The sequence below is a fragment of the Brachyistius frenatus genome, unplaced genomic scaffold (genome assembly GCF_029030835.1).
Source record: "Brachyistius frenatus isolate BFR_SWC_R1_liver_20210118 unplaced genomic scaffold, ASM2903083v1 Contig_43, whole genome shotgun sequence".
Taxonomy (NCBI): Eukaryota; Metazoa; Chordata; class Actinopteri; family Embiotocidae; genus Brachyistius; species Brachyistius frenatus.
The window spans coordinates 988,882-1,014,965 of record NW_027210642.1 but is presented as its reverse complement, the minus strand read 5'-3'; the positions used below and the strand labels follow the sequence as shown (position 1 = coordinate 1,014,965).

The window sequence follows — 26,084 nt, the reverse complement described above, 5'->3', positions numbered from 1 at the left end:
GTTGGTGATTACAACATCCATATAATTATACATGTTTTTGTACTTTTCTTTCTGTTGTCTTTCCTGATCTCCCTCTGCTCCTGTGATCTCCCCCTTCACTGCTGACTGATGGCTTTTAAGAAACGTTAATGACAAACACACACCCATGCCCCCACACGCCTGTCTGTTTATGTTATGACTTTTTCCAGGCACCAAGGTGGATACAACAAAAAAGACAACTGGGACCATTTTATTTTTAGATATTCATTTAATGATAATATCACTTTTTTCCACTTGTACAAATAAATTCACAGATAAAAAAAACAAAACAACAACAAATAATAACCAAGAGTTTCCCAAAATAAACAGGGAAAAAATTAACAGTCACACTGAAAATACTTTGGTAATCTTCAATGTATCGTATTTTACAAACAAATATTCCAGTTGCATTACTTGATTGTGGATTCTCAAGACATTTTGTTGGCACGGAACTGATAACTGTGCGCTGGAAATACTGTAGGTAACACAGACATTCACACATGTGTCTTTGGTGTGTTTGCCTATTGGTGGAGTTGTTCGGGGCTTAAAGTACTCCTTGGCATGTGGGCACATAAAGGGGGGATAACTGATAGAAAATCTGCAGGTCTTTGCACAAGACAGAACATGCACTTGCATAACCACTGAAGTTGACAGCCACACACACACACACACACACACACACACACACACACACACACACACACACACACACACACACACACACACACACACACACACACACACACACACACACACATACACACAATGTTACTTTAACTTCTTTGTCCCCATGTTCACAGATTTGGATCACAGCCCTCTATGTCTGTATAGTAATCTTCCAATGGAAGTCTCATTATCCTCCACACTACAATACAAACACTATGCAGTTTGCTGCACTATGCATTTGGCCTTTCCATAGTCTGGTTAGGTACAAGTGAGCAAAACTGAGGCCCTCCTTGCCAAGGAGAAACTGTGCACACCAAGTAGGCTATTTTTACTCAAGAGAAACACAATACACATCCACTATTTACTTTGCTTGTTGTCGGCCTGGCCAAGTAGTATTTTGTATGTGAGTTATGGTCGAGGGATAAAACCATTTCCCTTACAGGGAATATAAACAATAAATTAAGGTTTCTGAAAGTTTACTGTGGTGTAGTCACGTGAGTGTTTAATGTAATTACAACAAGCTACAAAATGGTTGAAAGTCTGCACTGAGCACTAAAACAAAAGGTGTTCATCCAACTACTTCCTTCTGTACTTGTTAGTAATCCTGCTTACCTTCTCCCTTTGTGATTGCAAAGCAGGCTGAGGACTTCAGTATGGAGAAGGGGAATTAGTCTCGACTCTGTCCAGACTCACAACTACTTAGACTGTCTGACATTCTGGGTGCAAAGCCCTTTGATTGACTTTACTAGTACCAAACGAGTTTTAATCTTCAAAGATTTTAATCTGCTGTTTTGTCTGTTAGTCACAAGAGGCGGGGTGGAGGGTACTAAGGGCTGTTAACAGTCACAATGTTGCACAATAAACATAAACAAACATGTACAAAAAAAACATACAAACGTAGCAATGTTTTAGAGCCAAATAAAGCAATATAAGCATCAGCTATTTCCTCTGCACAACTTCATTTGGTGTCTGGAAGGTCATTCACAGCAAGCACTGATCCCTTTGGGGTAGTACTGAGGAGTTACAGCGTGCAGCAAAAGCAAATGCTGACACTGTTTAGTTGAGCTGTTGTTATGGGGAAAGGCAGCACAACACCATTTCAGTGCACACTCCTTTATGAACAGATAAAAGAGGGCATGAAGTCCTAATGTCTCTTAACCCCAAGTTTCAACGAATGACAACACATCATCAGTCCCAGCATCACAGCATGAGGGGTTAATGTGAGTGAGGAAACATTATTAGAGCAAGATGCAGCATTTCCGATGTTTTTAAAAGTCCAAACAAATGTTTTTGAACTTGTTTAATGTCTACTTGGACAACCGAAGGGGGATGAGTTCAATCTAACTCCAGTTTCCCCTTTGCTGTTTGGTTGGCTGAAACTGTCCTCCACTTTCACAACAGCAGTTCCTGCTGTCTGTATTTCACTCGCGGGGAGAGAGCTGAAGTATTAAACATTCTCCTTTAGATCTGAGTTTTCAAAAGTAAGAAGGCTTGTGTGAAGACATATTGTTATTTGATGTACAGTGATCTTGTAGTAACAACACCTCATACTCCAGATTGCCGTTCTGTACAGCAGGTTCAGGGATCATAATTTGGGGCTGTTTGTGAGGCAATGCTCCATTGTCCAGGCTAGCTTTGACTCCATCCAACTCTAGCTGGGAGGGCTCACAGTCTAGGTCCAGGTGGCCCTTGGCCCTCTTCCTGCGGAGACAGCATACCACTCCCACTGCTATTGCTATCAGTACCAGCAGTAGCAAGACAGCAACTGCAGGCACCAGCATAGTGGTTAGCTTTGGGTCCTTAAACTGTGCATTAGAGCCGCTTGTGATTTCAGGGGCTGTGTGGGCCTCAGTACAGACACTGTCTATGCCACTAGGAGCACCTAATGGACTGGCACACACAGTGTAAGTGGAGTTGGGATTCAGGCCCCTAAGTCTATACTCAGGGAAGGATGCTGGAAGGTTGAGTTGAATTGGTCTGCGTTCTGGCCCAGAGAGATTGCGGTAGGTTAGGCGGATCCCACGGATGTAAGGCCGCATTTCAATGTAGCGGTGAAGGTCCAGCAGGATAGAGGTTGCAGTTATTTGATGTGAGCTGATGTCTGGTGCATCTGCTGTGATAGTTGCCATGGGGAATTCAGCTTCAGGTGGTGAAGGCGGGTAATGGTTTTGGACCTCGCAATACATGCCAGAGGTACCGTGTGAACAGGTACACTCTACCTGACCATGCTGGTCCAAACGACAAGTCCCGCCATTCAGACAGGTGTGAGAGGGACAGAAATGCTGCTCCTCATCTGTGTCCATGCTACTGCTACTGGGGGATGCAGGGACAGGGGGTAGGGGAGAGTCATCCTCTTTGTCAGTGGGGTTGTCACTGGCCCTTGGGACGGCAACAGCTCTAGTAGTAGTTGGGAAGGTAGTGACAGGAACGGGCAGGGTGGTGGTAGTCTTGACAGTACTAGTGGTGACCGTGGTTGTAGTAGGACAGCCAAAATCTCTGTGTTCCAGTCTTTCTAATACTTTTCCAGCATTGATAGGTGGAAAGTGGCACCGGGTCTCCTCTGTTCTCTCCAGCGTGATGCTCTGGGATCTGAGCCATCTCGGGAACCATACTAAGTTGCAGAGGCAGTTGAAGGGGTTTTCTGCTATGGTGAGCTTTCTTAGGTGGGGGAAGAGCTGGGAGAACTCTTCAGGGAGGCCCTGCAGGTTGAGACTACTGATGTCCAACTCCTGCAGCTCTCCAAGGTTCTGTAGTTCCTGAACCTTTGGAGGACCCATTGGGTTTCCAGCCAGGCTGAGGTGAATCAGCCCTTGGCTCTCCTTTAGCACTGAGGGAAAGGACTCCAGTTGGTTTCCTGAGATGTCCAGTTCATGGAGATTCTTCAGACTACCTATGAGCTCCTTATTCAGGCTGGTGAGCCCCACACCACCCAACTTTAGTGACTCCAGGTTCGGGGTCTGAAGGTCTGAAGGACCCAAAGTGGGAAAGACGTTAAAGCGAAGGTCCAGCAGCAGCAGCCGTGGCATTGAGAGAGTAGGCAGGGATGTTAACTGGTTACCCTGCAGTTTGAGTTCCAGCAAGTGCTCCAAGCCATTAAAGGCTGCAGGGTGGATAGTGTTGATATGATTACTATACAAATAGAGGCGCTCAAGCAGTGCCATGCCCTGGAAACATTCCTCTGAAATGTGGGTGATCTGGTTGGATGACAAGTCCAGGTTTCTCAAAGAAGTCAAAGGTTCAAACACTCGATCAGGAAGTTTGGTCAATTTGTTTTGACTGAGATCCAACATTTCCAGGTCCTCTAGGCCATCAAAGTCCTCAATTGTCAAGCCTTCAATCCCATTAGCAAACAGGTAGAGGCTTTTTGTGAATGGGGCCACTCCCCTGGGAATGGTGGAGGACCGTCTCTGGAAACATAAAATGGATTCTGGAGTGGAACAGGAGCAATCTTTTGGGCAATCACTGGAGAAGATACCATTGGGAAGGATGAGGGGGAGCAGGAAGGGCATCAGCTGAGTGAGAAAGATCTTCATGGTGCAGACCCTTTCTCTCTCGATGCTCAGCCTGAAATGAGAGAACATATAAACTCTTAATGAACTGCATAATCATTCATAGAAATACATAGTAAATGCTCGCTGATATTATCATAAGTTTCAAAGAATCGAGCTGTTAAATCAAGAAATGTGTTACAGATACAGCACAATAGAGAATCTTTTTTCCAAAACAGTTTTCTCCCTTTAAAGACTAGTTTCCAAAGCAGCTGAGGTCAGTTATTGATTCACCATTTCGTTCTTTACTGTGTTTCTTGAAGTGAGATTACTATCAAAGGATTAACTATACGTAGCCAGTGATCAAAGGCAGTCTTTTGTCACAAGGTCTCTCAAACAATAGAGCTGTAGCTATGACCTCAGTCTTCAGAGGGAGTTTTTTTCCCCCCATACTCAGGGAAAAGTTGACATAGGGGCATCCTGCCACACTTTTCTGGCTCAATGAGGGCCACATTCTTCTTGCAATAATCTCTAATAGTTCTACTTCTCCAGTTATCCTACAATTTGTATTTGGATACTTCCACAGCTGGGAAACACTGCCGTGTCTGAGATGATGTCTAATGAAAAGTAACTTTGAATGTTTTTCTGTCTCGAGGTCCAGTGAAACAAATGTCCTCTGAATGATTAACCGTAAACACTGCTCATGTCTCTCCAGTTTCATAAAAGCCCATTGTCAGCTTTGTGTGGCTGTATGTATGCCATACTGCACATAGCAAAGCATCTGTGGATGATTCATCAAAGTTGGAGAGGAGCTTTGCTGATAGCCTGGAGATGCTTCCCTGACCATAGATGTAAAATAAATAACACACACTTTCTGTTGTTGTTGTTGTTGTTGTTGTTGTTACTCAGGCTGACGGTCAGCAATACTTATCAAACTTGGAGAAGGATGAAAAATACTGATGTGATTAGATCATCACAAATATATGTTTCTGTGATTTGAACCCATTTCACCTGAGCCCAAGCTTTGCGAAACAAATACTCTCTTATAGTGTCAACACAGTACATGAAAGGGCTGAAAAGGAGGGAACGGATGATGGAGAGGAGAGGGAGAGAGGAATGAGGGGAGATAAAGAAGAAAGTAGTTAAGACAAGAGTCTGTGTAGCAGTTTATCATCCTGCACTGTCAAGTGAGACGGCCTTGGGGGAAAAGGCAACACGTCCATCTGTTGGCCACTGATCTTCATAAAACAGCTTTTATCCTGTCAAGTTTCTTCATCTGTAACTAAAGACACAGTAGCCTGGTTTGCTCAAAAACACCCATAATTCCCCTGGTCTCTTACATTTACCATTGTTTGAGATCATGATTTAAGTGTAATGTATTGGGGCGATGATTGGAAGGAGTTGATATCTCAAAGCCTTTCTTTCTGAACATTTAGACAACCCATACTGAAATAATGAATGCTGCTTGACTTCAATGCTTGAGGGAGCTTGCTTTAGTGCCTTAAATGGTGCAGTTGTTGATTTTCTTGCTGCATAAATACCTTCATAAGAAGCCAAGTATGTGTGACGTACAGTTTTACACACACAGAGGTTTTCTTTTCTCACATTGCTTACCTGCGGTTGTCACTATTTACCAGAAATGTCAAAGGAATTGCTTTTGATGTTTTATTTTCCTCACTTGCTCATTCTCTTTTTGAACAATTTTTGTTTTCTTTTGAAGTGATATCTTATATGAAAATATTCTTTCAAAGCACATTTCTGTGTGTGCGTGTTGTGGTCAGTGATGTTAGAAAATATATATATATTTTTTTTTAAATAAAAAAAACCCAACATATTTTAGTAATTATTTATTTATTTATTATTTAATTCAAAATTAAATAATGTTCAGATTGGTGTTTGTTTAACCCCTTGTTCCACATACACAGACAGCTCTCTAGTGTCCACACTTGCAAAAAGATAAACTCATAACAATATTTAAACGATGCAGTACTTTTGTTTCATTGACTTATGCAGCAGCTGTCAAAGCCGCCTCTAAACCACTTTTGTCTGTCCTGTTAACAAAAAATGTAACTTAAGCCTCGTACATGTTGCAGTACCATTAGAATACGTGAACTTAAAGAATTTCTACTTTTAAAAAAATATATATATTCTCGTTCTTTTCACTGTTTAATAAAACATTTCCTTTACAAAAAAAAAAAAAAGCCCACTGGATCTAATGTCAGAACTTGGAGAGGAGATCAAGGGTGCATCAGTGAGCCAGAGGAAGGGAGAGTATCATCTCATCACGCCACTGCAATGGCATTTATTTTCCTTCTCTTTCAGCATAGTTTTCTTTCCTCTCGCAATCTCCTTGGAAAGAGTCCCTGAGCTCTTTATTTTCTTTCTCTACTGTATAAACTAAAAGCAATTGCGGTATTCTGTTGAACTCCCACTGCCAACTCTTTCAAACTGGACATAACTGTTGTTCTATGCAGCCATATGCCACTGAAATGAACCTGCTCAAACCTCAAGGCCTGATCAAATGCAGCAGCGAATACAGCAGCTACCTTTCAGAGTCAGCACCTGCTTACAGCATAGATTCACTGCCCACTTTTGCCAACCATGCAGAGAAGTCCGACCCACTTAGTATTGCAGTTGTTTATGGAAAATCTTGTCTAGAGAGTAATGATAACTTCTAATGGCGATCGTTTGCTGTTGGCTACAGCTCAATGGGCAGCACAGGTTATCCCATAATTTACACACAGTGCCGTGGGGAATTCACTTTAACAGGTGAGTAATTACATGAACAGAGTTGTAAAGGATTTTGGGTCATGTCTCAGTGGCTGTGGGGCAGTTCAAAGTAAGAACGCTTTAGTTGCTCCTGCTAGAGAGTAAAGTTTTGATTGTAGCAATCAATAAAACCCTGAGTCATAAGTTGATGTCATTCAAACAGTCTAGGAGAACAATGCAGGTTATATTACATAAATTGGAAGATTGGATGGAAGAGGGAAAAGAAAGCAAAAGTATGGCTGCCGTGCTGCATATGTGTGCAAAAATAAAAGGATTTGGGAAGATAAAGAGGAGATGAAGGGAGAATCAAACTACAGCTGGAGCGTATGCAGATGGTCTCAGGTTTTCACATCATCACTGTGTGTGAGGTACTGTGTTTCAGTTTTAGTACATGATACTGCATGTGTGTGTGTCAGGGTTCCTCTTTAGAACAGACACTGAATGCACTTTTTTTTATTTGTGTAAGAGAAGTATCTTATGTGTCCGGAGTTGTCCATAAATTGCCTCATTCCTTGTGAAGAGACAGAAACTTCAAAGGTGAAGAGAAACCTCTCTGTGGTACAGTATATTAGGGCCAGAGACAGGTATAAGGGTCCTGTGCCAGAATATACAACAATATCAAGGCAGCTATGAGACGAGAGTGAGCTATGCAGATAAAACTGAGAATATTTTTCTTAGAAACTCATCGTGGCGATTCTACCATCGCTCCCTGGGGCAGAATGTTTATTTGAGTGTGCCTCATTCCAAACTGGGCCAGGCACATCTGATAACCCGGTGGAGGAAAAGCAGTGATGGTGGACAGGGAGGGATTCAGCCAGTGAATGCTGCCAGATCACAGATAAACCATAGAGTTGATACGTTAGATTGGCATGTTTTCTTTCTCCTTGGATGAATGTGACTTGTGCAGATCAGTGGGTGAGATAAGTAAAAGAGTTGTGGCGTCGTTGTAGTGTCGATCCAAGGTGTACTGTGTGAGTGAAGGCGGAGGGCAGAGAGAGAGAGATAGTAGAAAGACAATCTTATCATCCTGCTCAAAGAGGAATGCCCCCTCCCTTCGTGCCTTCCTCCTCCTTTCTTGAGTTGTAATTTCCTTTTCTCTCCCCTGTGCACTTGAGACATTCCTGAAACAGGCAGCAGCTGACTTTGAAAAAATGAGCTTGTCTTTCTCTCTCTACAGATTGACAGGAAGCTTTTTTCGTTCATAAACAGTGAATGGATTGGGTGAATGTGACCAGATTGCTCTTAGATCTGTGCTTCCTTTATGCTCGAGTCTAGGTTTGTGGGTTGCACTGGAGAAAGACATGTTGGCTGATGAATATGTGGAATCACCCAAAGGCAAGAAACAGTAAGAGGAAAATCCAAAGAGACCATGGGAACTTCTTTGCAAAATAGTAAGTGAAATACACAGCCTGCGCCTTGAAAAGAAAAATTAAAGCAGCAATAGGAGGAGGCATGAGGAATAAACACATCTTCCTCTCCCCCTAAAGCTCTCTTCTTATCCTGCTTTTTCTTCCTTTTCAAGAGGAGGAAGAAAAGAAAACACAAGCAGGGGAGCAGTAGCGGCGAGAGCAGGTTTCTGTCAGCAGGGGCACCAGGGTGGATAAGGCCTCGCTTTGGGAGGGTGAAGTGGGCTTCAGCAATTAAATCCCAGCAGGCTGAGTGTCAAGAGTCCTTATCTTCAGAGCTGAAGGCCAACACTGAGGGCCAATGAAGGGTACAAGAAGGGGTAGAAAGTTGTGGTGTGTAATATATGTGTATGTGTATGTGTGTGCACGAGTTATAGGTCACTGTGCATAATTCAGCAGGCTAGGCCACAGACTAAAGGGGAGCACCATGTCAAGTCACAGTAAGGGGATAAGGCTGCTCACTACAGAGTGCATACTCCCATTAAAGAGGCCCCTTCTCTTCAGGGACCTTATCTTCTAAAGGAACAATGCTTGTGGTATGCACATTAGAGTATGATCTACAGTGTTGTGGGTCTGCAGGCTCTGGGGTGGACTACTAAAATATCGTACTATTGCACAGGGTATTGGACTAAGCTGCTTGTGTAGATTCACTACAGTAGTGCAGAGACATGAATTCAAGCAAGTTGTAAACTGTTATTTAGGCACACAGAGAAATGCTTTTGAGGAAGCCTTCTGAACCCCCCTATTTGCCACTCTTCCATCCGTGAACCTATGAGAAGACAAAGGACTACTCCTCCAAACAAACTCATGCTCCCATCCCTTTCCACTGTCAGCGATGTCCCCAGCTCGACCTTGTTATCCACAATCCAGCGGGGCTATCCATCAACATGACAAAGGGGTCAAGAGAGAATTGCGAAGGAGAAACAAGAGTTGTGTAGAATATCAGAGGATGAAAAAGATGACTGGAGAAGTAGTGCGGGAGGGAGAATACAGCAGTTGTGCAGACAGCAGAGACATGTAGCACATCTATGCATTTGAAAATTTCAGTTATGTTCATTTAAGCCTTCTGGTACGCATCTAATGCAGTAAGGTATTTATTTGTGGCATGAGCTGATCCATCTCGAATGTGTTTGATTTTGTGCTGGTTGTACCTGTTGAACAATATTAGGTAGGCAAATACAATATGATGGAAGCCCGAGTAGAGCAACACTTAACTGTTGATGTCATCCTTTTCCTTTTGGCAGCATAAAAGGGAAACAGATTTTCCTGTAAGTTCTAAAATATGAAATGAAATGTAACATGTATACATACTGACAAATACACCTGATCACTCAAAAGCTATTAAAGGTTTTCTTTTATAAGTTTGTGCTGTCGGTATGAATAATGGTAAAATGTATCAAAAGACAACTGATTATATGTCTGAAGATCACGATCAAGAAGCCAGCAGTAACCTTGTTGAAAAGCAAAGAGAGATGATATCCCAAAATAGGACTATCATAGCACTTAAATCAAGGTCAATAAAGAAGACAGAAATCAAATACAGTCAGGGGGGAGCAGGACATGAAATGAAAAACAAATGATGTCTGTCACTGGCAATACTCATCTTGAAGCCACAATATCATTGCTGGGCTTTGCAGTGGTCTGGAGGCGGATTAGGGGCTGTAGTAGTTTTACAATTTGCTGTGCATACTAAGCTTCCAGCTGATTTCAGTCTAGCCACAAGAAAAGACCCTGTAACTGCCACATCCATCGTACGCAAAGTCCACCTTGACTGATGTCAAAGGGTCGGTGTTTTAATCAACACAAACAACCACTCAAACAACAGGGATGCTAGTAACAGACTCTAGTTCACTGTCCTTTTTCCTTTTTCTCATTCAACACTATTTGCTCTCTGCATTGTGAACGTGCATCTAAATGAGTTGAGAAGTAGCTTATTATTGGTGTGAAAGGCGGCCCCTCAGGATTTATGGTTTGGACCAGGCCTGCTTATGAGGACAATGTGAAGCAATATCATTAGAGCCTGCAGCTGGAGAACTTGAAAGAGAGCATAATATACAGTCCAGGGGTAACCGGGAGGGTAGAGGAATAGTAAAACTCACAAAAACTGCGTATATATAGGAGCGGCACCGGGCAGCACAGTGTTTGATTTTGGGATTCAAGTGAGTATTTACATTTTTAACACGTTTTCATGTGCTAAAGAACTGGATTGTAAAATATTTGCTTCAAGGAGTAATACGAAGAAATAAAAAGAAACCTGAAAGCCTCTGCAAAGTTCATCTGGTCAGATAGCATCAGTCCAAAGGACAACAAACCCAGTGGGCTGCGGAGCGACTCCTTGAGGTCAGAGGTCAGATTTAGATTAGTGTTTCCACTTCTGCTCAGTGTTCTGTGTTCTCTGTTGTAACTGTGGCCCAGACAACACAGACAACAGGCCCTGTCTGACACAGATCCAGTTACATACATGTACACCTGAAGCTTTGCTAGTCTTTCTCTTCTCCTTCGGGGCAACATGAAACCCAAAACCTCCGGAGTGTGCCGGAGTAAATTGTGCGACCTCAGCCAAACCTTCAGTCCGAGCCGACTGCAACACTCCCTCCTCAACAGGAGAGCGAGGAGGCGAAAGGGGAGAGGAAACAGGCAGAGCAGACCAGAGCTGGGTGTCTGCAACAGCATGTGTGCAGTCTAGCTCGGCCTCCTCTGAGCTTTAGAGCACAGAGGTCAGACACTACGAGTTCCAAGAGGAAATGTGGACCATTTCCTTTTGTTTTATTGCCGAAGGATATGACGGATGGTGCTGTAGATGCTAGACCTGATTTTGTTTCTATGAAGGCACACAAGAGGGAAAACAAAGGATGCACTGGCAGAGGCTGACTCTTCTTCTTATCGCCTTCTGTCTCAGTTCACACACACAGCGTCCACTTGTTTTGTCTCAACACTGACACGCGTCTTTCATCGGCGCACCCTGCCCTTTGACCTCTGGGGACAGATAGTCGTTGAGGTCACAGTCGTATTTCTTTCATAGATGCACACAACGACTTCTGTCTTAGATCTTCACCGCAGGACACTCGCATTACACAGACACAAAGGATTTCAGTCCACCGCTGACAACATGGGTTTTGATCTGTTTTCTCATTTCTCTGTGGTGTTCAAACCGGCAACTTTTGTCAATCTTTTGTCTCCCTCTGTCCCTTTCTTTGTTTTTCTTCTCAGTCACACAACAACAAACCACACCAATGCAGGAGTCACAGCCTGTTGAGTCCAAAAGCACTACATCACCAGGAAACAGTAAATACGACATCCTAGTGTCACAAAACTGGATTCCCTCCAGGCCTTGGCTTGTGCCTTCATATCCTGTGCACGACTCTCCACGGCTCCTGCCAGAATCAAAACTTTATTGTGATTTCTGGCCCATTGACCCTGAGTGCAGTGTTGTCCACAGCTCTGTGCTCCTGGTAGGGAAACCCAAAGCCAACTGGTCTCAGTGAGCAAGGGGCGATTCGAAAAAGACTGAGAAACCTGGGCGCGAGCAGGGACAGTACGATGTTTGTGCTGTGTTTGTGTTTGTGTTGTAAAGTGGCTGGATGGACCAGTTTTATCAGTCAGGCACAAGCACACAGCAATGAGCACACTCCGACACTCAGCCTACACCAGTCAGTGACATTCACTCCAGCTCTGACACGAGTGCAATGCGTGTTTGTCACCCAGCCACCATGATCTTTATCTGCCTGATACGAAATACAGAATGTATTTCTGCTAATAGTACTGCCTAGTCCTCTCTAGCAGAGAATGGAAGCTTGTCTTCCATTGTCACAACTTATTTGTTTTATTAACCATCCCAGAAAGAAAAAGCCAGAGTGATCATATATGATTAAAAAGCTAGAGTAAGCCAGAATCACATAACTAATATTACTTATATAAGCATGTGTAAACCATCACTCTTCTCATCTTTTCATTATAAGATCAAGGGATGTACCATACTTAGTGCACAGCTTGATGTTGACACAGTTTTTACCCTCGTCCTTTGTTGCAACAACACTGTGCAAAGAATTCAAATTAGAGCTTGACTGAATCGGAGGGTGTGTATGAGTCAGGCGGCAAGCAGGCTCACTGAGTGCCTGCAGGCCTGACTGACTGGCGTGCTGACTCTCCTTGTTGGACAAACAGTGTCACACGAAACAGTTGCTCACTATCCGCCTGCCAGTCTGTACGCCTGGATCAACTTTAAGATTTGAACATGTTGTAGTTACTATCTCCCAGTATCTACTCTGCTTTCCAAAAAGTGAACCAGTCCTACAGAGTAGTCCCACACATACTCTGTGCAATGGACAGCTAATAAATGTCACTCTAGTGTGACGCATTGTAAATATATCTCTCAAATTCCCCTTTGCGCCCTGTCCTCCCTTTGCTCCTCTGCTCACCTCTTTCCCTTCTCTCAGGTTTGTTCATGCAGCTGACAAGAGTATGACTGGAATCTAATGAAGGCATGTCTCCTCCACCTGCCACAACAGCCCTGCAAGGGCTCGTGCTCCCGTCAAAGTGTAAATTAGGCTCGTGAGAGGTCCAAGCTAAAGTAATGGGACGGTAAACAGAAACTTAGGGCAGTGCTGGTGCTGACAGGTAAACATCAACTTGTTTATTTTGTTCAAAATGCATTTCAGCATTGAGGCACTTGAAGACTTGGAAAAGCTGCATACGAACTCACACTTGATTAGCAGAGGACAGTTGTGTGCAGATGTTTGAAGGTCAGGGCGCACAAGTGTGTGGTCACACTTGTATAAAAAATAACACTCTTCAGCCATCTCTCACTGAAATATTAAACCAAGATGAGAAACATTGAGGGGCATTTCTCAGTGAGTTTCAAGAAAGTTGAGGAGAAAAGAGCTTCAAATTTGCATCTTGTTGCTGTGATATTTCGACGACGTCTCAGGTGCTATAAAAGGAGTTTGCTATCTTGATTGAAGCAATATGGCATAAAAACACAGGAAATATGTTGGGCAGGAGAAAGAGACGAATTGATTGCTGATAAATTGATCTAAATCTCAGTGATTTATTGGTTGTTGTTCACTATTACTCATAACAGATTCTATCTCAGCTTTAAAGTATGCCATTGATAATTGATTGGTAGTCCCTTTTGTTGAGTGAGTGACAGATTGCCTCAACGATGTCGTGCAGATCGTAAATATGGCATAGGTGGAATGTTTCGCATTTTTTTCTGCACCATAATCTTCTTCTAAAGTTAGGCATCCTACCTGTCTCTCCCTTTTTCTTAAAAAAAAAAAAAAAAAAAAACTCTTGACATGTGCCACATACACAAGGTAAATGTGAACTGGAGATCACTTGTGCTGATTAGGATGTCACAAAGGAATTTGTTGTGAAACTCCTGCCTGTTGGTACTACTCCAGCTCTGGAGGAGACTGGCTGGCAAACCAGTAGTCAGGCGGCACAGTTCCCCCACCCCCAACGCTGACATGCCTCTCCTCTATGGCCTCAGGTGCCCTGTGATTACATTCCAAGTCTGTTAACTTGTTTACGAAAGAATTGCTTCCAGTGTTATTCAAAGTGGCTTCTGAGACACAGATTAAAATTTGGTAAAGTGTGTCGTCCGCTTCTTCATTGCCGGGGCACAATTATTTCCTTTGATATATAAAACAAAAATACATCCAATTCCATATCATGGCTTACAAACAATAAATTACAACCTCATTAATTAATTCACAATCTGCACTATGAAGTAAATCTGACAATGTTATTACACTAAATTGGCACACGAGAGGAGGCTGTGAGCCAGCATCAGTCTTAGAGCCCCTGGTTTGATAACCACATTGACCTGCGTTACTCCACCTGTGCCAACATCTGATTAAACAGGTGAGCGCTACAATGTCACGCAGTGTAAAGACCTCAGTCAGCAACAGTCTATTAAGACATCAACATGGACCCACATAATTTACCTGCAGCAGGTGTGCATTTGCTGGAAAATTCCTGATATCTAGCCCAAACAAGACGAGGGAGAAGGTAGGCGAGGAGGGTAGTGACAGAAGTGGATGGATAAACAAGTGAGCCTTCTGTAGCCTGTATTTCTCTTGAGGGTGTCGATGCACACAATTCAGAGTTTACATCTGCTGAAGACAACAATCGAACTTACAACTTTCAGCAGTTCAAAGTTGCATTTCATTAAAACAAACAAACATTGAAATGAATACAATATGAACTCCTTTTAATGTCAAAACTACTTAGCAGAATGATCTGCTTAAGATTTAAGCCTGCTCTTAGATTTCTCTGTTGATTGAAATTGAATGGCTACCAGTAAATGCCTGCAATTTAAGAGTAAACGCATTCAGATCTCTAAAAACATGTCAGAATACTTATATGTGTTGAAACGTTTGTGATTTACGTTTAATGCCACAAAAAAACGCAGTCCTTTAAAGAATATTTCATCCTGACAACTGTTATAACCCATTCACTGAATAAAGAGAGAGACGGTCTCTTGTTATCGTTTATGGCTCAGATCTGTCCCTTCAGTATGCAAGGATGTGTGTGTCTGTACGTCTCTGCCTTTTGGGTTAGTCATACTGTCATATACATCGAGCCTGGACAGACTCCCTCAGACAGAGAAGAAATAAATGATGCTTTGTTATTGTTAGCAGTGAATAGTAATTTGTCTCCATAAAGAGCAGTTTGTTTGCTCTCATCGACACATCCGTTCATGCCAGTCATCAAGCGAGTAAAGCAGATTCCTGAGCTGACCTGTAACACACGGAACAATGGTTGCCTGTGTGTGTGTGTTTGCTCACACGTGTGTGGCTTGGCTGTATGTTCTGATGTCGGTGAGGCTGTGTGTCGAGTCACCGTGTATAAATATTATGGAACACCCTTGTTTGCTCTTGCGTGTTTGTTTTTTGGTCGAAATATTAACAATATTAACAGACAATTATACACTGTTGCCGTAGCGTCGAGCGGGGAAGTTTGTGTTGGCGCTGCTTTTTACCTTCATGTCTTTAAGTGTAACACACACACAGGTACAAGTCGCAGTAATGGGAAACACAGACGGCTCTCAACCAGATATTTGGCTTGGATTCAGAGCCTGGTCATGTGCATACACCCGTATTTCACTTCACATTCAACTGCAGACATGGAGGTGTGGCAGAGACTTGTAGTGGTACAGTCAGCACTCAGGAAAAAGGCAGGTAAAAGACGCAACATGGGACATCAGAGTGTGTGCTATATTTCCAGGCAGTGTGCGAGCTTTGATGTTGAAACTCGAGAATAAATGCAGAGGCAGTGTCAGCGTTTGTGTTGACATTAAAGCATTGCCTGCATCGCAAATAATTTACAGCGAGCAAGCAGCGAGCAAGCAGCTACGCTGCGCACAAATTCCTTAACCTGAGGAATGTGTCCATATGTTACGGCCAAAAATCAACAGCAGAAGAGGTCTGCAGACTGCTGCTCGCTCGTCTTCTCTGTTTTCCCCCGAGGAGGACTGGCCCGGGACAGACGGAGAGGTGGAGGAGTTGAGGCAATTAGCGAGAGTAGCGATGTGCGTCCACAGGCCCAAGGCTGTGTGTATGTGTCTTTACAAGCCCACATAGTCCCTGTCACAGCTCATTGACAACTAGCCCAACACCGAGGCAGGACGGATGGTGAGGGGTCAGGAGGAGTGTCTAAAGTTGAACAGAGAATAAGATGTGCACTGTAAAGCTAATAACTAACACAAATGGAATTTCTTTTTAGATAAGGTTTGAAAAATATATGTTGAGAACTTGGCAAAATTTTACTTTAGGATTATCATTGTCTTGTTTCTTGTTTTTCTTCTCTTTTTTTTAAAAAATAAAAAAAATTAGGCTACATACTGAGTGGATTGTATGCATTTTCTCCGCTTTTCTGAACTTTATTGTCTGTGATCAGCACAGAAACCTTTAAAGGATAAAGCCATAAAGTCATAAAGTCCTTCTGTGGTACCCTAAACATGGTGCATTTTCTGGAAACTATTTTCAGCTGTGCATTTTTGAATATTCGTGCTCTAGTGAATATTAATGTCAGCATGGTGTTGTATATATGAACTAACTTAAAATGAAAGCATTCATTGTAGTGAAGAAACATGTCACCCAGTGCTGCCATGTGGCTCACTGATATGTTTTTAAAAAGTTCTGTGACGAATAAGCTGTATCAGGCTTTGGATACACACAATACTTGTTAATAGGATGAATTCCTTGCTGGTTGTGGTCCCCTTTTCATGGGATTTGCTGACCGTACAAAAAATGTCGTGATATTGCCAGACTTTAAATGTGAGGAGATTTAAAATGCAAATGAAAATCAGTTGAAATGGATCTGCTTCTTTTTAAAGAATGTCTCTTTCTTAGGCGGTAAACCGGGTCTTTATCGCATCTATTTCTGCCACAGCTCCATAACTTCAGCAACCAGACCGGCACATTATGCTCCGAACCTGCTCCACTCTGTCTTTTCCTTTTCCCTCTGTCTGTAACCCTACACAGCCTCACTGTATCCATTAAATACCGTGTGTGTGTTAAGAGAGACGCTCTTGTTCTCCTGCCAGTCTTGTTAAGAGGCTCAGAGTTGTGTGAAAGGACTCTATTGAGGAAGCCGGGTGTTACGGTTAACACAGTAAAGACCGCCAACAGCGTGTGGTTTGGGTTTCTGGATGCAAATATTCAAAGGGGTGTGTTATTATAATGCGTGTTAGAAATACAACATTACTTACGCTGTCCGTCACAAACAGCCTGTTTTTTGTATTATAATGCAAACTATTCCTCATGTTGACAGTGTTTGTATTACGGCCACGTCCGACTCATAGTGACACAGATGACTAATAAACCTGCCAGATTTGATTTAATGTTTCACTCACCGAGTGAAGATGCGTCCTCCTCTACTCCCGCTCCACTCTTCTTCTTCAGGTCTTCTTTTCCCCTGGAGATAACACAACAATCGTACCTGTTACCCAAATATGCTGTAGTGTGTGTTTGACTCACTCTTCTCTCCGCTTATTTGGAACACAGCTCCCGTGTCATGCATTGTTAATGGCGACGAAACAAAACAGGAAGTTTTTTTAATTTATTTTTTCCTGTTAATTGGTTGGATTCCAGCTGTGTGCGGGAGTCTGCTGAGCGCTGGCGGCGGGCCGTGTACGCAACACAAGAGAATGACAGAGCGCGAGAGGAAGAATGCAGGCCGACCGCTCTCCACTCTGTCAGCTTCTTGTCCTGCGGTATCAGCCCATCAGACGTGGCCCCGAAAGTGTGTACGAGTGGAGCATTGAATTAAGCATGGTGCCCCTATGCAGTATGTTGTATTGTCTTTAAAGCACAGTTCCTGGAGTGATCTGCAAGATAAATTTAGTTTCACCTTCTTTAGCAGCGGATGAGGTATAAAGTACACAGCCATTTTCTTCTAAAAGTGAAATTTGATCGCAAAGTTTTGTTAATATTTCAGAGCGTTTTATTCAGGTGTTTGTTTAACCTTGTGGCACAGTCCCGAGGTCAAACAAAGAACGGCTTTAATTCCGATTTAAAGCCAAGAACAGTTTTAATTGTATGTGAGTTGCGCGGCACAAACTGATCACACTTTGTGTTTTGACTCACTATCCATAACCACAGAACAATTTGTGCGTGCATTTATACTCTTGCTGCTTTCTACAAATACAGCATTAAATAATATCAAATGTTATTTTTGAGCGTGGTTATGGGATCATAAACATGATTCAGTTTTGGGAAAACCCACACAAAGTGACCACTTGATAGATGTTTTATAAGTGGGAGACATTTGGCAGAGCAGCTCCTACATTTCTTTCTAGTTGCAGACTTTTAACATTTTTGTTTGACTAATTTAACGCGTGGTCATAAAACTGGTTGAGATAATTAGCAGATTTTTATTTTTTTTTCTTGCTTTTTCTGTCCCCCATTTGTACAGCACAGACAGATTGTTAACTAGCATGTATTCATCGTGACTGCACTGGACTCACTCTTCCAGTATCTTTCCACCAGGCAGTGGTTTTAAGCCATATTTCATATACCTAAGCTCTGAGTCAGTGTCTGGACATGGAAAAACAGAGCGACTAAACCACGTGCTCTACCTGATTCTGTAACACCTGAAACCTCGTTTCACTTTGCATGCGCCATGTCTGAGCAGCGCTGCAGTACATACTCATCTCTACGTTTAGAGTGTAGTGTTTACGTCTGAAAATAACCTGTCACAGAACAGCGCTCGGTTTGGCTCGCTGACCTGTGTTGATGCCTCGGCTGCACTCTGCATCCGTGTGTTTATTTGTATGTGGGAGGGATTTGCACTGCTGCACAGAAGCTTTTGCTTTGTAGCGTACGGCTCATTGTTCATGTTTTTCTGCTATTTGCATGCAACACGCTGGTCTGTACAGTTAAATTACACAATGCATGCTTGCAATGTGTGTGTGTGTGTGTGTGTGTGTGTGCGTGCGTGTGCGTGCGTGTGCGTGTCGCTGCTACGAGGACTCTCGTGGGCTGACGCTGCTGCGGTCAGTTTCCTGAGGTCACCGTGTTTCCTTATCGGGCAATCCCTCGACTGCACTGTAAATATTTAGCTTTCAAAGTGGAACTGGACACTCAGAATAGATGCAAATCATCTTTACCACTAAACTTCTTCAATGACTGAAGCACTTTTCAAAAAGACAAAACTGTTGACAACAATATTCTGGTCTTGGTTTGCCTTAATAGCTCAGGCTGCCCTTTCCACATCTGTCTATGAGACTTTTGGTCCTTAATTTACACAGATTGCGCACTACCAAAACATTGGTAGTGTCTTTTCACCTGCCGGTACCTCTTATTTTATTTCCTTTCGCCATCATTGGTTTACTTTGATATTTAGTTTCTCTTTGAAGGAGCTATTATGTCGGTCATTTCCTCTTTCCCGTTTTCGGAGCACTGATACGTTTTAACCTTTGCGTTCACTATAATTTTCTTTCTTCCTCTGCGTTCATCTGTTAAACATAAATATCACCTCACAGTTCTTCCCTGTTTTTCCTTCTCTCCGGGTCACCCTGTTTCTCTTTCTCCGTTTGGTTTGGTTTCTCTCAAGGCAGGAGAGAGCTGAGCAGTCTGGAATTAATGTTAGAACGGCTTTGTTGTGGCATCATGTGAAATTGCCAACAGTTTATAGCCCCGCGTATGGTCAATATATATAAACCCAAAAGTTCATAAGAGAAGCTTTTTGTTTTGCTGTTGGTGTTTGACATTTAATGTGACACTATGTGCTCTTTCGAGTTGGTTTGGATTTGTAGCAGTGACAAGCAGTGACTTGTGGTACTGTCAAGACTGCCTTCCTTCTGACTGCAGTGTTGAGTGATTGAGATTCGGTATCATGCGTGGTGGCATTCAGACATTTGCACGCATACATGCACAGATTTTCTCTCACAGGCTGCCGCTGGCTCTCTAACAGTGTGGACAGCAACCGATAACAACACTATCTGTGCGCCAGTCTCCCGGCTGCGACGGAAATAGACTTTAAGGAAAAGAGGACCGGAGAACTAAAAGGTTGTCTGATGAAATGAAAGACAGCAGCTCGGTGCGTACGTGTCGGCTTGTTGTGTATACGTGCCTGCATGAAAGTGTGCCACTACTTTCTATGACAAAGATGGTCTCGGACACGTGGTGACCTGATGGTGAGCAGACGCACACTTAACCAACAGGGACAAACACCTCCCATGAACTATCTGCCATTTTCTTTTCAGTCTGTAATAAGTCAAACGTCATGAGTTAATGTTCATCTCAGTCCTTGTTTGTGTGATTATCATTAGTTATTATGACTGACACAGAGGGAGATCTGTCTTATCCACTTCTGGTTTTGGCCAAACAGCATAGGCGTGTGTGTGTGTGTGTGTGTGTGTGTGTGTGTGTGTGTGTGTGTGTGTGTGTGTGTGTGTGTGTGTGTGTGTGTGTGTGTGTGTGTGTGTGTGTGTGTGTGTGTGTGCCCTTGCTTTGCTCTTGCCCAGTAAAATCTGGTTCGAGAGTCATTTCCTAATTACAGTTCTGGCCAGAAGTAATTACAACCTTAGATTAAGAGCCATTTCTCTTTTTTTACAGCCCCACTTAAATGCAGCAATTTGTGGTGGCTTTCTGGGATGAGCATCCTCCTTCTCATCTTCTCTCTCTCATTCCCCATCTGTCTCTCTCACTCTGTTTCAGTCCCTCGCTTCTGTACTGCAGTTGTTTTAGGAATTTGGGGGATTTTTTTTTTTTTGGCTGGTTGCAGATTTTCCATCAAGAATGAGAAGGTTCAAAAATAGTGAAAAGTTGAATAGAATGGTAAAAGTTTGAGACGGTAGTTTTATGCAAACGACAGTGAGAATGTGTGTCTCCGTGTGGATGTGGACATGGAGGACAGCAGTTATTTGGGGTTTTGCGCTCAAGCTGGGGCACTCCAGAGCCCTCAGATCCCTTCGCATGTGTGTGTATATTTATGCAAGGTTTTGAAGTGGTTCTTCTGAACGCATCATTTGGCTGCATCGGCAAGCTCTTCTTCAATTTAGCTTGGCAGGCGTACGGGCTGGGGTTTGCCTCCGCATACCACTGGTTCAGCATTCATGTTTGAGGCTGAGGCCTTTGAAGCCGGGGGTTTTATTTAAGACGCCTCTTATAGGGAGCAGCTCCGGCTCTTGGTTGTCAACCAGAGAACTGCCCCCCACCCTCCCCACACTGTGCAGCACCTGAGGAGGGGCACACTGAAGGCTTTAATTTTGACCGAAGCAGTATTTGTACTTCTTGAATTCGCCCTCTCGCTCGCACAGACTCCTTGTTAATTGTGATGAGCCCTCAATTTCACATGGTCTTGAGAAAAGCAAACGCACACACACACACACACACACACACACACACACACACACACACACACACACACACACACACACACACACACACACACACACACACACACACACACACTTATTCCAACTTTCTGCCCTGTCGACTCCCTTCTCCCTGCCTGCTGTGTGAGTGCCCCACTCTTGTCCTGCTCTCCTACCTCTACCTTCCTATAGCTCTCCTTTCGTCCCTTCCCCAGGCCTCCTCACCTCAGCGCCTGACTTTTAACCCTCTAATCCCTCTGATGCAGAGGGTGAGATGCTTCAGGCTCTGCCCCTAATTGGCGTAAAACAGAACTCGGCTGCTATGAGGTGCGATGTGATAGTGCTCTTCCAAAGTTTGGAGAAAGAAAATAGGCAACATTCGAGATGAAGAACTCTGGTGATCTAAAATTTCCAGGAACCACAAGCTGCTGTAAAATGTCAAGCAGATCTTTCAGTCATGTCTCAAAACAACAAAGCAAAGAACACAACTTTCAGTCATTGTCTGCAGCTGATTTAGACATCAGTGCTCTTTTCCTCTCCAGCTCTTTGACACAGATAATGAAATGCCAGCCTTGATTTTGTAAAAAAGAATAACATGCTGACGCAATGTTGGTAGCCAGATCTTGGGTGGGTAATGTAATTTCAACATCACTGTCACAGCGGTGGGACAGCAGTCCTGTGCTTAATTGTTTAAATTGGCTTCTATGGCAGAGGGCTACTTCGCCTTGGTCCTGCTTCCCGTCCACAGACTGATGTTTAAGGGCAGGAAATATCCCCTTATGTTATGCAACTAATATCACAAGCTGTGATTTTAATTTGACATCAGAGGTGGAGAGCACCCTGCCTCATTTCTATATTTATCCCCTCAGACTTCTCCCAATCTGTCTTTCAGCATTGAGAAGTGTATAAGTGGCTTTACAAATACAACAGTCTGCTGTGAAAAGAGCAAAACACAGAAGCAGAAAGCTGCAAGTTTCTGCATCTTTTTGCCTGGCTTCACATCTAGAAAATAACTCCACTGGCACACTTCTGAATTGTTTTTTTCAATGTATAGCCGGGGCCACAAGCGCTCTCTTGTACTGTAAGTGTTACCTTCTGCACAACATAGTAGCCTGAAAGTTCTCCACATTATTGAAGGATAATTGGCCTCCTGTGGCTGCTCTGCTGTGTCTGGTAGCTTACTATAAACAGATTACACACTGTCAATGACACAGTAGCTTCTCTGATAGCATAATGGCAGTCTCTGAGGAAACACATGGCGATGAAACGAGCAACTGCGCTGGAGAAGGGTTAATAGTGGGGCTATTGGAGTAATTTGTGCTGCTTGTTTGCCCCCAGGAAAGATTAGTTGAAAAGATGCTAATCTGTCTGAACGCTGCGGTCAGAAGACTTTCATTACATGAATCAAGCATCTCAAGTCAAGGCATAAATGATGATCTATTATCCTGGGTGTATTTTGATCCGTGGTTCACGTGTGGGTTTTTGGGCTGAGAAGTCTTTCATGTTAAAAAAAATAATTACATTTCTCTGGCATTTCATTCAGTTTTTATCACTGTGAGATTATTTCTTTACTGAATCATAATGTGATCACCTGTTAGGACGTTTATACTGGCAAGTTATTTTGCGAGTTGCGACTGTGGTATGAGGAAAAAACAGATACTCTGACAGTTCCTTGTAACGTTCCTTCTCGTGATCGGTCTAAACGTGTCGAGTCACGTCACTTTATTGGATGTTAGTTTATTGCTGGAATCGGTCACTCCGAGATTTAATCTTTCAGGAATTTGACCTCATCGCTCACTGCTCTACTGCACACTTGCTGACGGAAACTGATGTCTCCCTAATTTCCGTGTGTAGTGTTCCTCATATCTGAGCAACTGTTTCATTCCTCTGTCTCCTCACTGAAACGCCTTTAGCGAAAGTTAAATGATGGAGCTGTTCATCCTTGGATCCAGTTTTGGAACTGGTGCATGTTTCAATCAAAGTCAAATATGAGTTACAACAATAAAGAAGTTGATTTGTTGTCAGTAGCAGCTGCTGATAGACATCTTTAATGTCGTTGTGTGGCACCAATCATGCTTATGACCGAAAGACCGGCATCAGAATTACACAGCTGAGATGTTTTCTTCTCAACCATCCCTGAAATAGGGCTGTGGATTATAGCAGCCTAATAAAATCTTCAATATTTGTTTTTGTTCCGAGGGAGGTTGAATCAGCATCACTGATAATCTTTATAGTATTTGCTTTAAAGTGAAAAACATTGATCCACCAAAACTACTAGAACTGTCTGAAAAATATAATTATAACACCAGGAAGAGAGACCTAACTACAGCAATAGTTTCAAATCATTCATTATTTCTGAAAGAAATAGAGAAAATCTCAAAATAATCTGGTTTTGTCCTCATTCGGCTAAAATGATCCACTAAATGCACACACTTTGCATATTTTACCTCTGTGAGTGACGTGCCTATTGAGACCACTTCAACGCTTGCGTCCTACTGAACTTTGTGTTGTGGGACGTTCCCCTGTGTGGTTCCAAAAACAGCTGTCCTCTGTGGTGAACACGACTCGGTGCGGTCTAGACAATCGGCTCGGCCCCTGCGTGCTGCACGGCGTCCTGCGGTCCAGCACCAATCCGCCTCATTACCGCCCCGACGGCTCCTTTTGCACCGCAGACACGCTCGAGTTTTACGCATCTCCCAAGTACAAAGGAACTCTGATTTATTGTCAGTTTTTGGTGATCGGAAGCATTAGTGGTGCCGAGATCGCCAATAAACCTGTTACATCTATTAAGTCAGTGGCGCGTCCAGTTTACTCTTTTCAAAAATGATAAAAATCTACTGTTTTTGCATTTGAGAAGGATGATGTGCATTTACAGAAAAAACAAACAAACAAAAAAAACTAAGGCAGGACGTGTAACACACTGTACATTAAAAGCATTACGTTTTTCAGCAAAACAAACACAGGGAGGCTTTTGGATTATTCGTTCAGGGAGTTGTCTTCCAGGACACGCAAACACTACTCAACACCGGCTGTTAGTGGCTTCTGCATGAAACGGGACACCAACCTGACAATGAGTTTGGATTTTAAACTTAACAAGCATTCCGTCAATTAGTGCAATTAATCGATTGCGATGTTCCTGAAGTTATATATTCTACATAACTCTGTTTGTCACCCCGTTTGCGCGTCTTTAAGAACTTTTCGATCCTGAACCAAGCGACAGAACTGGGAAAGTATTTAATCTGCATCCTTATTTTATTAGTCAAAGCAGAAAACTCTTACCCTTAGCTTCGGCGAAGTAAAGTTGGGAGCGCAGTCGCGCTTGTGTCTTTATCCAAGCACAGCACTTCACCGACGTAACTCCAGACGCGGTAGTTTTCCGCGTGTGCGCTCGCCCAAATAAAGTTTCTCTGTGAACGTATTAAAACGTATAACGAACGGTCTTCATCAGATCCTTGGAGAGGAACACCAGCCTCCACGTCAAGGAATGCGCTCAAGTACTGACTCCCCGGACAAAAAGCGCTTTATTGGTGTGCACAGAGGAGAGGTTAAGCGGAGGGATGGGAGGGGCGAGACGAGGCGCACGGCAGTTAGGCGCACTCCTGCACGGATCGGAGAGCAGCAAACAACTCACCTTGCAGCTTGGCTGAGTGTAAAGTCGAGAAATTCCAGCCTACTTTCAGTTCACTGATATCTTAATTCCTACCTGCATGACCTGTTTTGAGCAAGAGACATTGCAGGTTTTATTGTTTACTCTAACAGCCGGTTTGCTACATTTCATTTGAATGACTATTTCTTAATTAGTAACTTTGCATTTTAAAGTACTTTACATCATTTTACTGAGCTTCTCTTCCGAAAAATACAAGAGTAAACACCATGTTCATAGATACTTTGACAAATAACATGATGGATCCTTCACACCAAATCAAACTGACAAATATGACCTATATGATACAGCCATCTTCATTTTAAACGACAGTTTTATGCTAAGAGGTGTTTTTTTTCTCGATGTTGGCATCTATCACTTTATTATCTTATCTGGTCAGACACTTTATCTATACATTAACATATGATGGACTCCGAGTTGCCTCCACAGTGTACGTGCAGTGTACATTAGCACATATGGTCACTCGGTTCACAGAGATATCTTCAAGCTGAGAAAGCTATCAAATACTTCCTAACGCCAGTGACAAACTACCCGTTGGCAGCTGGGGGCCTATTTCAATGTCAGCCAGTCCCACCAAGGTACAGTAAAGTGATAGCTCTCAAGAACTGTGTCACCTCTGATGTGTACTTTTAGCCACATGTCGCTGAATTATACAGAAGCCTGAAGCCTCTTGTTGCCAATATTTGTCTTGGTTTGACCTGCACATTCCTGCAGAGCTTCTGTTTTCTCCTGTTGTAAAAATGTATGGAAACCAGCACAAATTTCTCCTTGTGGTAATGCCACTGTCCCTCGTGGTTCGAGGTATAAAGACTCCCAACAGGAAAATGATTTGACATACAGACCTGTCTTGGGCCCTTTGGCCGTCACATGTGTCTCCTGAAACCACCCCCACCCTCACGGCAAGCGATGCTTTAGTTCCAATTGTTGAGCCGTGTATTTTTGGTATCAGTTACTTTTAGATAGAAGTCTCCATGCAGTCTGTGGCTCCTGAATTTCTTGTTCGTTCTTCTTCTGCTCCTGCTGTAGTAGTTATTATCCATGTAACACACACACACACACACACACACACACACACACACACACACACACACACACACACACACACACACACACACACACACACACACACACACACACACACACACACACACACTAATGCACACTCCCATCTGCAAGGCATTACAGTAAATTACAGGAATATAGAAATGATTTCACGCATGTCCCGCAGGGTCCAGATGTAGCTCCTC

The 26,084-nt window shown here is 43.1% G+C and overlaps 2 protein-coding genes across 2 annotated transcripts in view; one reads left to right on the top strand and one right to left on the bottom strand.

Moving 5' to 3' along the window:
• The window catches only part of coro7 (coronin 7), a 106,460-nt gene that overhangs the window by 55,385 nt on the left and 24,991 nt on the right, over window positions 1-26,084 (top strand). The gene's annotated exons all lie outside the window — the stretch shown is intronic.
• On the bottom strand, window positions 242-24,781 carry vasnb (vasorin b). The gene is made up of 3 exons (XM_069702824.1): window positions 24,453-24,781; window positions 17,208-17,269; window positions 242-4,248 (listed from the first exon to the last, which is right to left on the bottom strand). The coding sequence occupies exon 3, from the start codon at window positions 4,215-4,217 to the stop codon at window positions 2,160-2,162; it is 2,058 nt and encodes a 685-aa protein (XP_069558925.1). The 5' UTR covers window positions 4,218-4,248; window positions 17,208-17,269; window positions 24,453-24,781; the 3' UTR covers window positions 242-2,159.

Bases quoted from the DNA above. Each gene is read 5' to 3' on its own strand.
- vasnb (XM_069702824.1), bottom strand. From the start codon at position 4,217: ATGAAGATCTTTCTCACTCAGCTGATGCCCTTCCTGCTCCCCCTCATC.